Genomic DNA, 15,454 nt, shown 5'->3' on the forward strand with positions numbered 1-15,454 from the left:
ATGCAACTATTGTTTTACATATTTCAGCTAGAACTCTTGATGGACTGAACAAAAAAAAGAGGTGAAAAGTGTACTCAAATCAAGGCAAAAAATTAACAGCAACAAAAAAAACGAAACGAAATCCCCAAATGATGTGCGGTCGCGTCCATAACACTCTGGCTAAACCACCAACCCCGTGGAAAACAAAGAAGCAACAAAACGAAACAAAAAACAGAAGCGAATCTGGTTGCACTAAATAGAGTTCATGTTCCCATGCTGTTTGTCAGCCGGAACGAAAGCAGCGAACAGAGTTTAGCGGGAAATGTGGTACCTTTTTGGAGTTTGGCTTTTTTTTCCTCTCTCTCTCTCTTTGCTGCTACAAAAAGCACTGGAGGAGTTCCACGGTCCATTTGGGTTCCGAAAATTCGGACGAGCCGTTACCGGCGCTCCGACTCCTCCCGGTCGGACTAGCACATCCGGACGTGGGGGATTTTTCCATCGTGCCTTCCGACGTCTACCTTAGATTTTAAATAAATAAAGCGAAAGAACCGGTGGGGCAAAAAAAAAAGGTTCAATCGTGTCGGACGCTTGTTGACGATGGTCATTGGTGTTGCGTTTGCTTGGAGGGTATTTTTTTTTCGACAGTTTTATTTTATTACACAGATCCTTTCCGTTTGGCTCGCCGGTACCGATGACATGAGCAGACAAGCAGGAGTTATTCCGGGTTTTGTGTTTTGCATTCACCTGCAATTCCCGGTCGAACACATGCAACATCCGGTTTTGGTTAGATTCGCAATAACCCCCCACATCGTGGTTGGATGGTGAAAATGATGTTTTTGAAGTGTTTTTTGGTCATTTTTTTGCTGTCATATCGTATCGTTGTACGTGCCATGTTATAGTGCCTCGGGTGGTCATGTATACGCGGTGTGGTTATCCCGTGTCCACCGTAGATCATAGATACACGTACGACGCGCTACGCTGCTCGGTGACATTTAATCGAACGATGATCTCGCTCCCGTTCGTGTAATGAATGTTGCTTTTGCATTTCTCTTGTTTGCATAATGTCAACTTTTTAGTAGTTACACTTTGTGGCAAAAAAAAGCAGTGCCATGAAAGAATTTTTATTTGATGTTGGAGTAAGATTTATTCGCTTGAAACAACAAGCTGTGATGGATAAAGTATTCATCGTCATTGGCTTTAAATAAAGGACTTTGGAAACATGTTGTTCTCATATGCTCCATATTTGCAAGATTTAAAAACATAAATTGTAAATAAATTGCATTGGCACAAACTAATCGCATCAAATAATCCGTTTTGGTTTTTCCTCTTCCCCACAGACTAAAACTCGAGTGTGATAAGCTGGCCAGCGAGAAAACAGAAATGCAGAGACATTATGTCATGGTAAGTGAATAGTGCTTTCTATGTTACTTCTCCAAATTAAGCTACAGTGCGCCATAAAAAAGATGCCCCACTACCACTCTGTGGAAGCTTTTCTTTTCCAAACTAAATTATGATTGTCGTCCTTTTACTTCTCCTTTTTTTTTTGTTATCGATCGTGGGCTATCGTTTTATCGGGCTACGAAATAAACTTCGCACTCGTTTGGTTCGTTGATTGGTTTTCGAGACCGAAACAGTCATCAATGCGTTCGGAATGTGTGCGTTCGGTCCGGACGGAGGAGTTGAAGAAAATCACTCCATTATCTGCCGTTGTCGTCACCGCCGCGGCGGGCTGTAATGTCCACATTCAGCGATCGTTCAAGTAAATTGCTTTATTTTATTAGCGTGTGCGTTCGTTGTGTCTATTCCGCCTTCCGGCGGGGTACCATCATGAAGACAATGACGGAGAGTAATAGACAAGCCAAGCGTACGATGGAGACGCCTGGTACGTGAGCTGGGGGGAGGGAAAAAAGCTCCCTGTAACTTATGCTCCCGAGCAGCATAGCGCAAGGCGGGTAATCCAATAAACTGGGTAACACTTTCTGTTCGCCGAGGTGTGAGATGGGGGAGAAATGAATGAATTCTTTGTATGATAGCTCTCTTTAGCTAAGGACTTGTACATGTGCATTGATTTATGCGGATGGAATTGTGAATGCATTTAATGTTTCTTCTGGCACTTGGTGAATCTAATTCAGATTCATGAATCTGGATCTCTTCTTCAAAGATTAAGTAAAACTCAAAGAAGCATGAGTGCTCAAAGATTCAAGAATTCTACAGAATCTTTTGAGAGTCGACTCCTGAATTGAATAACTCCTCATTGAAGATTCGGAAGAATGACTCTTTTAAGTACAAATTAATCATTTGAAGCCACAAGAGTTCAGAAATTCAATAACAATAAGAAAATTCAATAACAATAAGAATTCAATGCATGAAAACCTGCATGTCTTAGCGTCTTTTTGATGCTTAAATCAGACCTCAATTTTGCTGCAACGCCACTGTAACGAAAGCTTATGAATAAATGGCAATGGAAGAGTTAGTTAAGAGTATCATTACATTACAAAAGAGAGAATAAAAGAGAGATACCATTTTACCATCCTTCTTTTATCGAAATACGATGGATCTTTCGATAGGAATTTCAATCATACTCACTCGAACGCGTCCAAAAGCTTATCTGCAGGAATGGAATGGCAGTAGTAGCCCGTGTGTCACTAATCCAGCAAACCTACGCAGCTTAGAGCCAGTCGCATCTTGCGAATAGTCAATTGTCTTCCTCCCCTTCCGATGCGTTCATTCATTCGGAAAAGCTTCTACGCAGTCGGCTTTATCCTTCCCCGTACCCAAAGCAAAGCCGCTCTCGGACGCTGCATCGCTGCAATGAAAAGCGATGGTTTTCTCGCAACAAACAAACGAACGAACGAAAAAAATGGGAAGTGAGTTAGCAAATACAGAACCAGAGCCCCAGACGAGGCGAAGCAAAACAAAAGCGGGTGCAGATGTCGGGATGGGATCGATAATGCCATTCCATTTGCAAGACACCCCCCCACACGGCCGTAGAGCGGTAGGTGTGTAGGTACTGCTTTAGCCGTAATTGGTATTCCTGTCTCCGACGAGCAATTTCGTTTTATTATTTTATATTTATTATCAATTAAGAAGCACATCTATAACCGGTGGCTTTCCCCATATCCTTTTGGCGCTGACTCGTACTCTCGGAGGCGTGTGTTTTTCGGGCACAGTTGTAGTGTAGGTTAGTATTAGTGGATTGACCGAAAGTTAGAGAGAGAGAGAGCGAGGCACGAACCAGCCACAAACATACCGCAACAGCAAAACACTCATACGTGCCAGCCACACGGTCTGCACACGGTGTGTTATGGTGTATGCAACCAGAAAGGATTAGCCAACATAAGCCTTCAAGAGCTTAAATCGGTATTCGGGTTTATGGTTTCCCGAGAAAGTTTTTCCCATCTCTCCGTTTACGGTTGTGCAATTTGCGTTATTGCAGTTTAATCAGTTAAATTAGTTATGAAGATAGAGCGTGCAATGATACACATAGTTTTGGGTGGTGTTTTGGTGCAAATATTTATTATTGATGCATTTATCTCTTAACTTTTGCATTAAAAATACACTTTTCTGGATGATGTTTCTACTTTTGAAATAATTATCATACAATTTTGTTCAATTGAGGATTTTATGTAATATCGATTTGTTGGATGATTTTAAGACGGTTTAGTATTAAATCCTTCGCCGTAAGATATGGATAAAACGAGCTTACGCTTTACTTTTTAGTAAGAATGAAATGCTACTGAAAAGGAACTGAACCAAACACGGAAGGTTATGCTACAAAAGGGCACCAAAGTGGTGCTTTCTGTCCAATCAAGCAAAAGGGAAGGAAATGCTTTCCGCCGGTTCGGTTTCCGATTGTGCCGAAGTAACTGATGCTGATGGTGCCAAAAAGTTCGTTCCTTCGTTCCATCCACTTCCATCTCCCGTGCGCTGTCGATCACATTTAGGAGAGGAAATATTGCCGGCAGTGTCGGCAGTGAAGTGAGAAAATTTGCTCACAGTGTAATAAATTACGATAACAGTACAATTTAATACATCATCCACGCGGGAGCATTCGAAAGGGGGGTAGAACGGGTTAGTAAGCGGGCACACACAGCTGGTCAACCCGTGTGCCAAGCTCTGGCCAGCAAATGGCAAGCAAATAGTGTGTAAAGCGCAAGCGATGGTGCGATGGACCCCGGGGAATGTGGACCACAAAGCGAAAATGGAAGCGAGCAGTGGCCACCACCGGGCCTCATATCACCGTCATTCGCGTCGCCGAGATCGAGAACTTTCTACATAATCATAATCATAAATTTGTTGCACTTAATACAGCCAGCCAGCCCCATAAGCGCTCGAGTGTACGTTACGCGGCGAACCACCCGGGACCGTAACGTATGTTGTGAGCGCCGAGTGCAAAAGTTCAGTCGTAAGCGGTTAGCTGCATATCATCGTACTCGCACTACTCCTCTGGCCGCTGCGCAACACCACCGCTTTATGGTCATGTTTCTGGTGAGTGTTCGCGTGAAAAGTTTCGGGGTTTGTGGAACCTTCAATTCGGCGGGGATTCGGGTTTTTCGGGTGGGTTTTCGCTTGGTTGGCCAAGAGAAAATTGATGGTTTTCGGCGCACTGGGACTTTCGAGGGTCGCGAGGGCGAAGAAGGACGATGATGTGTCGTGTATGTACGGAGTGGTTTTGCTCTGTGGTCGAAATTATGAAACTTATGAGCGCGAGAGATAGATTTATGTCGCCTATCGTTGTGATTAGACATTGTAACGATCCCTATTCGGGGTAACATTGCTGGTGCTTGCTGGAACTTACAGTTCGTCTTACAGTAAATTTGTTACTTTAATGTTTAAACAATTTATTTTTAAGATTTTTAAACTCTGTTTTACTATTTCGCTCCATTATTCTTGATACAAAGCTCTAACGAAAGACAAAAAGATCATGTTATTAAATTAGAGTCTTTAAATCCTATTGCAGAGTTTCATATTCTTAATAAACAGAAAAATTGAATTTTTACCACAAAGCAACAAAAGACCCCTTTAGCGAAACACAGATAGAATTGCGGAGATTGCCATACAAAAAGGAATGTAACATGAACTGACGGGGGGGACATGGTAGTGCGATCCTTTCCGTGTGTTTTACTGCCGCAACCATGATGAACTGGCGGCCACACTGCTAAAACGGTTCTGGGCTGTTACGTTTCGTAAGGCTATCATTTCCGTCATGAATTCTAGTCCACCCGCCTCCCCAGGGTGGTGCCAGTTTCCGTCGTTTGCTGCTCGGTGTTCTCGAAAGCCACTCCGTACAGTAACAGTACATAAAAACCCTTTCTTCCAGCCCAGTGTAGTCTCGGGTATCGGTTGGTGGGAAATAAAAAACAAAACCCACCATGACAGCAACACCCTGTAAGTGCTCACCCTGTGCTCATCCCTCTCTCACACATCCGGAAAACATTTTGTTGCACATTGCGCTTTGTCAGATGCACCGAATGATCGGGGCTCTGGGTGTACAGTCAACTCCATGGAATTTCCACTTTTTTAGGAAAGCGGGAAAGAGCCACAGGAGGGGAGGAGGCTGGTGGTTTGTTCGGGTGTGTATGATGCGCACTTCATATGCTTTGCTTACTACACTCGTTGGGGAAATGCATATGTGCAGTTCGGTGTTGGCCTATGAGAAGCTCCAACTCTCGCAACGGTGGTCTTTTTTTGCCGCTCCAAAACTTCACATGATCAGTAATGATATTGTTGATGATGATGATGATGATGATGATGATGATGATGGGTATGGTGTACAGATACTCCACATGGTTCTAGTTCCCTACTACCATACCCGAGAGGCATCAAGGATCATGCTGAACGACGAGTGCACCGAAAAAGGAAGCGTTCAGCCCGTTTGGAGAGGATTGCATCATAGCAAGCCGGTGGTGTACGAATTGTACCCACCGCCACTGGCACGGGGCACAACAAGCAAAAACGGGAGGATTGCAAACATTTTCCAAAGATTTTCCATTTTTTTTTTTTGGTCGTTGAAATTCTCTCCGACCAAAAAACCAAAAAAAAAAAAAAAAAAACCAGGGCAAATCTCTCTCAACCCTCACAGCGCCACGTTTCCCGTTTTTTTTTCCAACCGCGCGGTACTGGCAGGCGCAACATTTTCACACATCGTAACTTTAAGCATTTGGAGCAGGCTGCATGCATCTCTGTTCGGTGTTTGGTGTTCCGCACTGGAAAGCATCTCTTTGTCCGATGGTTGGCTGATGAAAGGAGAGGGAGCAACAACGACGGAATGCTTGCGTACACAACACGCTCCTGCACTTTCATGGTGGCTTTCGATGATCGTATGTTGCATTTTATTCGATACATCACAGCGCTCACAGTGCTGCACCTAATCGAACGATACACACTCGTGTTACCCGGATGTTCCCTTCCATTAGTTCCGGACCAGCGAGGAGCGTGGTGGTGGAGTACGAAAATACATTCCTCCTCCGCCTAGGATGCGGATCGCCCACTGCGCGTTGTTCGTGTTCAGACTTCAACGTAAATTGACAAGAAGTAACGCGGAGGAGAGGGAAAAAAGGGTGGAAAAGTAAAATTGAACCTCCACCTCTTCAGAAATTCCTCGATCTCGCCATCGTTCGCTCTTGCAACTCTTGCACTCTAGAGCTGGTGTAGTGTGTAGCATTATACATATGCCGATGCTGCTGCTGGCCCGTAGCCACAACAGCAACCACACGGAGTAACCACTGCGGCTCCAGTCCGGCCTCTGTCCCTTCCTCAGCCACTTGCTCGCATCTTTTGCATCGTACTTAACACCGCTTAGCCTGTTTCGAATGCTCGTTCTTCCTGTAGTTTATTTCTTGCTTCTTTTTTCTTTCTTCCGTTTGTTGCTGTTGCCTTTTTAGACGATTGTTGCTATCCCTTCCTTCACACACATGCACACGCAACACAGCAGCTCTCATGCCGAGGAACTGTGGAACGTGTTCCGGTATATTAATGCATTTTAGGATGCAACCCGCTCGTGCCGCCGCCAGGCCGTTTCTGCGATATGTGAGAGTGAGATAGAGCTTTATGAGGGCAGACAGAGCAGACAGACAGGGCAGACAGACAGCAGCAGACATGCTAGTCGTTGGTACACTGTTTTGGATCCTGCCCGGCACAAAACCACATCCGATGTATCTAAGTGCACCCGGTGCACCGGGCAGCCACTCAGAATTGTTCCGGCTGTGTGTGTGGATGTAGCCAAGTTTTGTAGGGAGGTTGTAGGACCACGTTTGGTTTCACGGCACATTGGGAGTACGAAAACGTTTCAGCATATTTTCTTCAGCATCTAGGTTAAGAGCGGTGCTGTGGTGCTTGTTGAACTTGTTTCGCCCTCCTTCGGCCCTTATCATCCTCGTAACTTCCACTTTGGGTGAATCTTTCGGAACAAAATTAGTTTCCTCGAGGCGCAGGTTGTGAAGCATGATGTGTAAGTTCCAGTGTTCCAGAGTGGACCCCTAGACCAGCTGCGGCTAACCAAGGTTATGCCGGAACGATCAAGGAAGGTCAACTAGGGTGTGTAGGGTTGGTGCCTTTGATAGCACAGCATCGGTCAGAAGCCACTTCATTGCCAAACGGTGGGAAGCAGCTTACTCTGGCGATAAGTGGGTTAGGGCATCATCGTGCCATTTCTGTAAAGCATCTCCAACGTTTTCGCCACATTATGCAGCGTGTGGTGCTACCTATTGGCTTCTAATCAGTAGCGCAGATGAAATGAACGAGGGGTTTCGGCGGTCGGGTGTAAATTTACTACCCAGCTCTGCAACACATGCTTGTTTTGCTGTTGTTTAGGCAGCTTCGTGGTACGTTATGCTTTATCGGGCGTAAAGAAAGACTTCTCTGCACGGTGGAGAAGGCGCGCCGGTAAGAACCACAAAATATACTACCTAATTGTTCGCATGCAAAAGTGTTGGCTGAGGTGATAACAAGAAACGGGTGCGGTTGTGAGAATTTGTACGGTAATGAATTTTTCATCTTCGTCAGGACTTAAAGCAGACGCTTTCCATTAATAACACATCCTGACCGCTTATCCTGCTTGCTTGCCAATGTGTATCATAAATCATGATGTAAAAATGAGTGAACTCTTATATGTGAAGGGTAGCTACCAACCACCATGTAAGGGAATTTTTTTCCCAGCAGCAGAAAACAATCGTTTTGCGTCAAAGAAGGAAAAGAAAAGCACGATGTGGTCGGGGCTTTTTATTGTTGCTGCTAGTATTGGAAGCTGCTGCAACGTGTGCATGATGCATGTATGCAAATTGGAGATAAGTTGTAGATTCATACAAAATTCATATGTTATTGCTCCGTACTTCTCTGTCTCGGTCCACGTCTTGAAGGCATGTCTTAAAGATGAATGGTATGTGGTTGTACCCTTCGCCGTGAGAAGAAGGTGGCAGATATGTTGGGTAATATGATGCAAAATGTGTGCATACATTCTGGCGATTTATCTGGGAATATGAAGTCTGTCTTCCATGCATGTTTTATATATGAAAACATAAAATCTGAACAAACATATTTTATGACGTTGATAAAGATTTCTGTGTTTTGATACGATTTTGAATTGAGCTCGTTCATTTTTGCGTTATATTGTTGTATTACTTCCCACACAAATCACCTAATGGGAATCGAAAATCCTTTCTTCGCTACCACTCCCCATGCTCACGCGCTCCCTCCATTTTAGGTTAAGTTCAGTAATTTATTTCCATTTTTACTCATAGCGATAATAATTCATAATAACTTCATTATGGCTGGTGGGAAATACTTTAAGCGTTTCATTTTCTTTTTTTCGTCCACCCAATCGTTGTGCCGATCGTGGTAGAACAAAAAGAACAAATCCTTGCTCACCTACCAGCGCTCCAAACTGGGTTGAAGGGTGGGGTGCCATCGAACGAAAAGAAACATAAAACTTTAGCAGCCGGAAAATGGCAACCATCGGTCGGTCGCCAACGTCTTCGTGCCCTTACATTCAACTCGCTGGGGCTTCCGTTCGCTGGGGAGGTGCAATAATTTTATTCTTTATGCAAATTTAACTATAACACCGTCCCCGGCACTGGAACTCGTTTCCGTCTCGATCGCACCATCTTCAAAGTTCAGCAGCAACGAGCGCACCATGACCTATACCCCCACCACCAAACGGGTACGGTACACGCTTTAATATTCTATTCCCGTTTCATGGCTGGAACCCCCGAACCCCACCGGAAGTGGTTGTAAGTGGTGAAAATGAAGGGTGAACATTTTAGTGACCCCTCTTCCAGTACAGACTAAATTGCGCCCCGTAAATGATGAAGAAAGTCGGCACAAAAGTTGGCGAGGAAAAGATACATTTGATGTTTTTTTTTGCAAACCGTTGGTATGGCTATTTAACGAGATTTTCATACCGCCACCACCCCAAGGTTGGTTCAGGAAAATAGTTTTTCTCATTAGTGCATTTAATACTGTTCACTTATATCGTTAAACCCATAGGTAGAATCGTTCTCAGCAAGTACTAAACGGGCAATCTTTCAATATTTATGGAACAAAAATGTTTTTTTTTATTTTGGTTTAAAATTTAGCAATCAGTAACAAAAATAAATTATTATTATCATGAATAATTTAATTGCTATGAGTGAAGAGTGAGGAGTGATGAGTGAGCAGTGAGTGAATATCGATGGAGGCGCCCAGTGTCTCATGCATTCAACAAAACCCTCTCTCGATGTTCCCACACAACAAATGTGGTTCCTTTGGTTTCCTTTCTTTCTGTGGTTGGCTTCTTCTCCATATGGAAGTAATTGTATGTTAAATGCTAAATACGAGCGAGAGCGTGAAAGCGTGTGATAGTGTAAACAAATGGACCAGCTTTCGATGTGTGTGGTGGAAATTGACGTGTCGGTATAAAGCTTTAGTTTTTTTTCTTTTCATTTATACCAGCCGCCCATACACACGGTGCGAATAATGTCATAAATTCTTCATACTTCCTTCGTACGTGCTGGCGAAAAATTAACAGCAGCCATAAAGATGCTAATATTATCGCCCGGGCAGTCTGTGTTCCCTTGGGTGCTTTCATCGCATTCGTGATAATGGTTTTTTTCTTTCCTGTAGTTTTGTTTTCACGTGCTCCCCAAACGTTTCTTGTTTAGGTTTCAGGGGTTTTTTGTTCTCTTACATCTATTTACAGTATGAAAAAAATCCCTTTTTTCCTTCCTGCATGTCTGTGTATGGAATTTAATTTCTTTTCGCAGCAGTGTTGAAGGGAAGAAAATTAAATAATTATACCTTGAATATTGCATCAACCAGACCTTCTGCAATTGCTGCTTTTAAATATGTTTCTATTGCAATAGGATATGTTTTTTTTTAATTGCAAAACCTCCAGTAAAATAATTCCGTGCAAAATAAATTACCCACCAACTTCTTGGTAATTGGTCGCAAATAATCATGATGAGCAATTCCAAATTCCGTTTGACATCTTACATTCGATTCCACCTTGGAAGCCATTGTGGCGAGCTTTAATTAGGTCCGCTCCCGTCCGGCATCACGTTAGTATTCGATCATCGTCGTTGCAAGCCGCATCAGCCTTCGCAAGAATGGAAGCCTCAGTCGGAAAGCATCACTCCCTGGAACGCTTTCGTGCCACGGTTGGCTGGCAAAACAGGTTGCTGGGCATTTGCGGTTGTTACGTGTACGTCGCCGATCATCGAGTCACGTCCCGCATGTTCGTGTACTCCGTCCTTCCCGTGTCCTTTATCGTCTTGACGGTCTACAGTGTCGTCCAGTCGTGGGGTGACATGGGCCAGATCGTCCTCAGCATGGTTACCGTCTTTTACGCCTTCATCGGTATCGCGCGGCTGGCGGTTGCCATTAGCGATCCGGCCGGTTGCTACCGTTCCATCAAGCTTGCCGAGGAGGTGTACCTACAGGCGAACGGGTCGCACCCGGCTGAGTGTAGCGTTCTGGCAAAATACACCGACCTGTTCTGCAAAAGCGTCCTGCTGTACACCGCCGGCTTCATCTTTAGCGTGGTGCTAGTGACCGTGATGCCGTTTGCGTTCTATCTGCTGCGTGGCGAACGGTTTTTGCCATTTGCAATCGTTTTCCCGTTTACCCACGGCGAGAACGAGATCGGCTTTTGGTTCACCCTTGCCGTGCAGCTGGCTTACATTCTCTGCGGTCCGGTGGCGTTGATTCCTTCGCAGAACATTTACTTTGCGTTCATTTTCAACATCTGTCTGCAGTACGAGCTGTTGATTGAGAAGCTGAAGCAGTTGGATGAGACCATACGGAGGGATGATTCGCACTCCGCAACCGTACGCGATCAGTTGGTGAAGATCATACAGCTCCAACAGCAGTCTACCACGTAAGCAAACTCTTAATGATGAACTGTGTAGTTTCAGTGGAACACTCATAACACCCGAGTTTTACAGCTACATAACGCACATTGAGAACTTCTATCAGATGCAATCGTTCGTGGAGTTTCTCTGCAACTCGCTGCAGGCCGCTCTAACGCTGAACGAACTACATCGCGTATGTTGACTTCACCTGCACCCGGGGCGTTCCCAATTCTCAAAGCTAATTTCCGTTACAGAGCTTCTGGCCGCCTGGTCTTTTCGTACTACCGATAGCCGTGGGGCAGATGCTTTTGCTCTGCTCGCTCGGTACGCTGATCGAACTGAAGAGCGATCAGTTTACGGACCAACTGTACAACATTGCCTGGTCCGAGATGGATCTTTCCCAGCAGGCCATGTTTAAGTATGTGCTGAAAAGTGCACAGCAACCCATGCGTTTGACCTGTGGCCGCTTTGCGGTAATTAATATGAACCTGTTTCTTGCGGTACGCAGCTCTAGCTTATCGGTGTCTTGAGAAGCTTTTGTGTACTAATTTTCATTTTTTAATGAATTTTGTTTTCATTTTCAGATTCACAAAAAAATATATTCCTTCTTTATGATGCTTCAGAATGTTTAGAACTGCTGCAACTTCTGTGTTTTAGTCTGAAGTAGTGAAAAGAATAAGTGTTTTGTACCGTGATCGTGCACGTAAATAAAGGTAGACTTAAATGTCTTTGGCCCTAAATGAGAATATGTAAATATTTTCTGTATTATCAATTTACAAAAGTATAGATATTTGGATGCGAACTGACAAAGACGCGTGCTCATATCCAACCAAAAAACTCCTCGTTTCTTTATACTTTCTACCTCCTGTTTCTTTCTTTCTCATCTGACATCTTCTACTCGCCAGGTTGGATCTAGAGATGAGAATTATCACTCTTTTCAATTATTTGAATCAGAGTCAAAGAGTGGGTTTAAAGATTTGAAACCTTTACTCACTCCTTTGAGATTTATTTAAAAGTATTACGCTGCATTACAGGGTTTAACAGTCCTGAAAACAACTGTCCACATGATTATAACAACCGACTCTTTGATTAGTCTCCACTGTCTACCACTTGTACACACGTCACACGGCGTAAGCTACTCTGTCCAAATGATTAACACAATTGTCAATTTCAATTGAACAACTGTCATCCTTGCCATTCAAGCTATATCTTTATCATGTACATGCACCTAGCATTTCTATATTACCTAAATTATTTTGTAGAGTTAAGTTAGGCAAAAAATAAAAAGAACGTCTTCATCTTTAGAAATATAAAGGATAATTGGTATTTTTAGTACTAGAAAAAAGTGATTATCCTTTCGCAGATCTTATCTTTACACAATAATTTAAGCAATCTAGAAAAGCAGGTATACATGTGCATGTACATGATAAAGATATAGCTTGAATGGCAAGGATGACAGTTGTTCAATTGAAATTGACAATTGTGTTAATCATTTGGACAGAGTAGCTTACGCCGTGTGACGTGTGTACAAGTGGTAGACAGTGGTGACTAATCAAAGAGTCGGTTGTTATAATCATGTGGACAGTTGTTTTCAGGACTGTTAAACCCTGTAATGTTTTTACCACTCTTTTGTGTTTATACTCACTCTCACTCTCTGTGCCGACTAGATACTCACTCAAATGAGTAAAACTGTTTTATCACTCCTTTTGGGTTGAAATCTTGCTATCCCTCGGTCTCCCTAAATGACCGATTGCATCCTATTGTTTTATAATATGGCATTTTAATTTTTTACTATTTTACTTTCTTTTAATAAAAGACCAAAAATAAAAGACCTTTTACCACTTTTAATAAAAGATGATGTTTACAATCTCAAAAAAGTGATAATACTCTTTTACTCACTCTTACAGAGTAATTATAATTCAAAGGGTGATAAAGCAGCTTTACTCACTCCTGAGTGAGTTTCTAGTCGGCACAGAGAGTGAGTGTGAGTATAAACGCAAAAGAGTGGTTAAAGGAGTCATAAAAACTCTTCGTGCTGATTTATACTCATTCACTCTCTCGAAGGTTTCAACTCACTCACTCATTCTTACTCAGCGCGCACATCTCTAGTTGGATCATAGCATTTGACGTTTCGGTGTCAAACAATAAGCTTTGAAGTAGGGAAAAAGGTGTAGTTTATAAACATTTCCGAAAGTGGCGAAATATGTAGTTTGTAGTTTAAAAAGGTGCAGTTTATAAATAAACGAAGTTCCTACACAAACTGCAGCTCTCATTGTCAGTCGTGCAAGTTTATGTTTGTTAAGCATTGGAGGTGGAAAAAAAGTGGAACAAGGTTTTCCACCATTTCGAACTGATTGGAATTCTGTATCATCATCCTGCCTTTAGCATCTGGCTGTTAATCCTTCATTTGATGGAGCAACTTTTTTGTGTTTACTTCGCTGTTTGTCTGTCTTTTTTTTCGTGTGTGTTTGTGGAACCACGCAATCTCTCAGATTCGATTGCATTTCAGTGCGGCCACACATAGCACGAGCCATGTGTACGCTCGCTCCCTTGTGTTAACGGTTGATACATAAACTAACACGACGACACATACCGGGAAACCCTGTCCCCCCCCCCCCGCGCCTTGCGTCGGATGGCGCGTGGTGGACGAAATCGCATCCGCGCATTCCGGTGCGTAATATACCGACCACGGCTTCACGGGTTTCAATGTTCCATGATATGCATCTTGGTTGTGGTTCTGGGTTTTCCATTCGTTTTCGTTGCTGCAGCCCTGAGCTTGATGCGTACGTACGACGTAATGCCCGTTTCCCTCCTTCTCTCGCCCGGGATGCTGGTGGTGGTATTAAGCATCCACGGTGCCACGGTTCGATCCGTGCTGTTATTGGTGCAATTTCATCAGTTCGCTTCAACCGTACACACAGCATCGGGGGGCGAACTGCTTCTCGAACCGGGGACCTTGTGTTTCGTTCGCGCTATTCCGTGAAACGACGCAAAGGACACCTACCACTAGGCATCGGAACCACTCCTGGCAGCATGGTGTGGGAAGAGGCGCAGAGTACCAGTACGATCGTATAGTGCGAGCTGGAGGTTAGAGGTTAGGGAAGCATAAAATACGAACTCTATCATCGCAAGGGCGTGCAGGGAACCATTCGTTCGGGTATCCCTGTATCCGTTTGAATCTTCTGCCTTTATGCTGTGACGATAGCACCATCACGATGGGCTCGAAACGCAACTGTGAGCGACCATATCTCTGCTGCCTTCCTCCCGTCCTGCGGTCCATTTTCGCTGGGTTGTGAAGCAACGAAAAAAAAATGGAAACACCTCCCATGGATTAGGGAACTCCGGGAGAAACGGATGGAAATGTCTGCGGTCCTCTCGTTTTTGCTCCGACGTGTGGTGTGCCCACCGCGATGGAGAAGGCTTTTTGTGTGTGTGTAGATTGAAATGGTAAATGAAATGAAAATTTCGGAAAAGTGGGAAACACGGAGTGGGGGGGGGGGGATGAGCAGGGAAGAGAAGCTCCCCGTTTTTTGCATCCCGGGGTTTTTCGCGTGGGCAAACCCACAACACAACCCAACCCAACAAACCATCGTCCACGGAGCGTTTGTGAAAATATGAGTTTTCTAGAAAGCGCAGTCCCAAACACGGCGAGCACTTCCGCTTTTCCGCCATGTCACAGCAACCGGAAGGTTTGTCTGTTTGTTGATGTTGCTACTCTGCCTGATGTGTGTGTGTGTGTGTTTCGAGCACGGGTTGGTGTCCTCTGATTTTTTTCCCTCCCTTTTCGAGGGACGATAGAGGTGGCATTGGAAGATCCAAAGCGTGAAACGATATGCTGCCGATGCATTGGAATGGATGTCCCCACCATTGGCACTGGCGGGGTGTTTCCCGGTGTTCATGAAGTTTCACTCTGCGCTTGCTGGGACACAGGAATCGATCGCTTTCAGGAATGGTGGGGTGAAAAGAAGCAGCTTTCGCTCTGTATGGGTAACACATAGCACATAGCACTGTCGGGCCCCGGTGCGTGTAGCCGCATTACGATTGGGCTCGTTAGAACGAACTCCAGCGTCCAGGGTGGAGTTCGCGGAGGAACCCTGGGAAAACATTTGCCGCGCAATTCTCCCCCACCAAACTACGGATCAGGGAACAGC

The 15,454-nt window shown here is 44.3% G+C and overlaps 1 protein-coding gene across 8 annotated transcripts in view; it reads left to right on the forward strand.

Moving 5' to 3' along the window:
• Nucleotides 1-15,454, forward strand: part of LOC128299182 (protein groucho) — a 186,864-nt gene that overhangs the window by 120,663 nt on the left and 50,747 nt on the right. For all 8 annotated transcript variants that reach the window (XM_053035055.1, XM_053035056.1, XM_053035062.1 and 5 more), the window contains one exon: nucleotides 1,317-1,380. In XM_053035055.1, the coding sequence (XP_052891015.1) occupies nucleotides 1,317-1,380 (64 nt within the window). The remainder of the gene's footprint in view (nucleotides 1-1,316; nucleotides 1,381-15,454) is intronic.

The sequence above is a fragment of the Anopheles moucheti genome, chromosome 2, assembly GCF_943734755.1.
Source record: "Anopheles moucheti chromosome 2, idAnoMoucSN_F20_07, whole genome shotgun sequence".
In the NCBI taxonomy this organism is placed as follows: domain Eukaryota; kingdom Metazoa; phylum Arthropoda; class Insecta; order Diptera; family Culicidae; genus Anopheles; species Anopheles moucheti.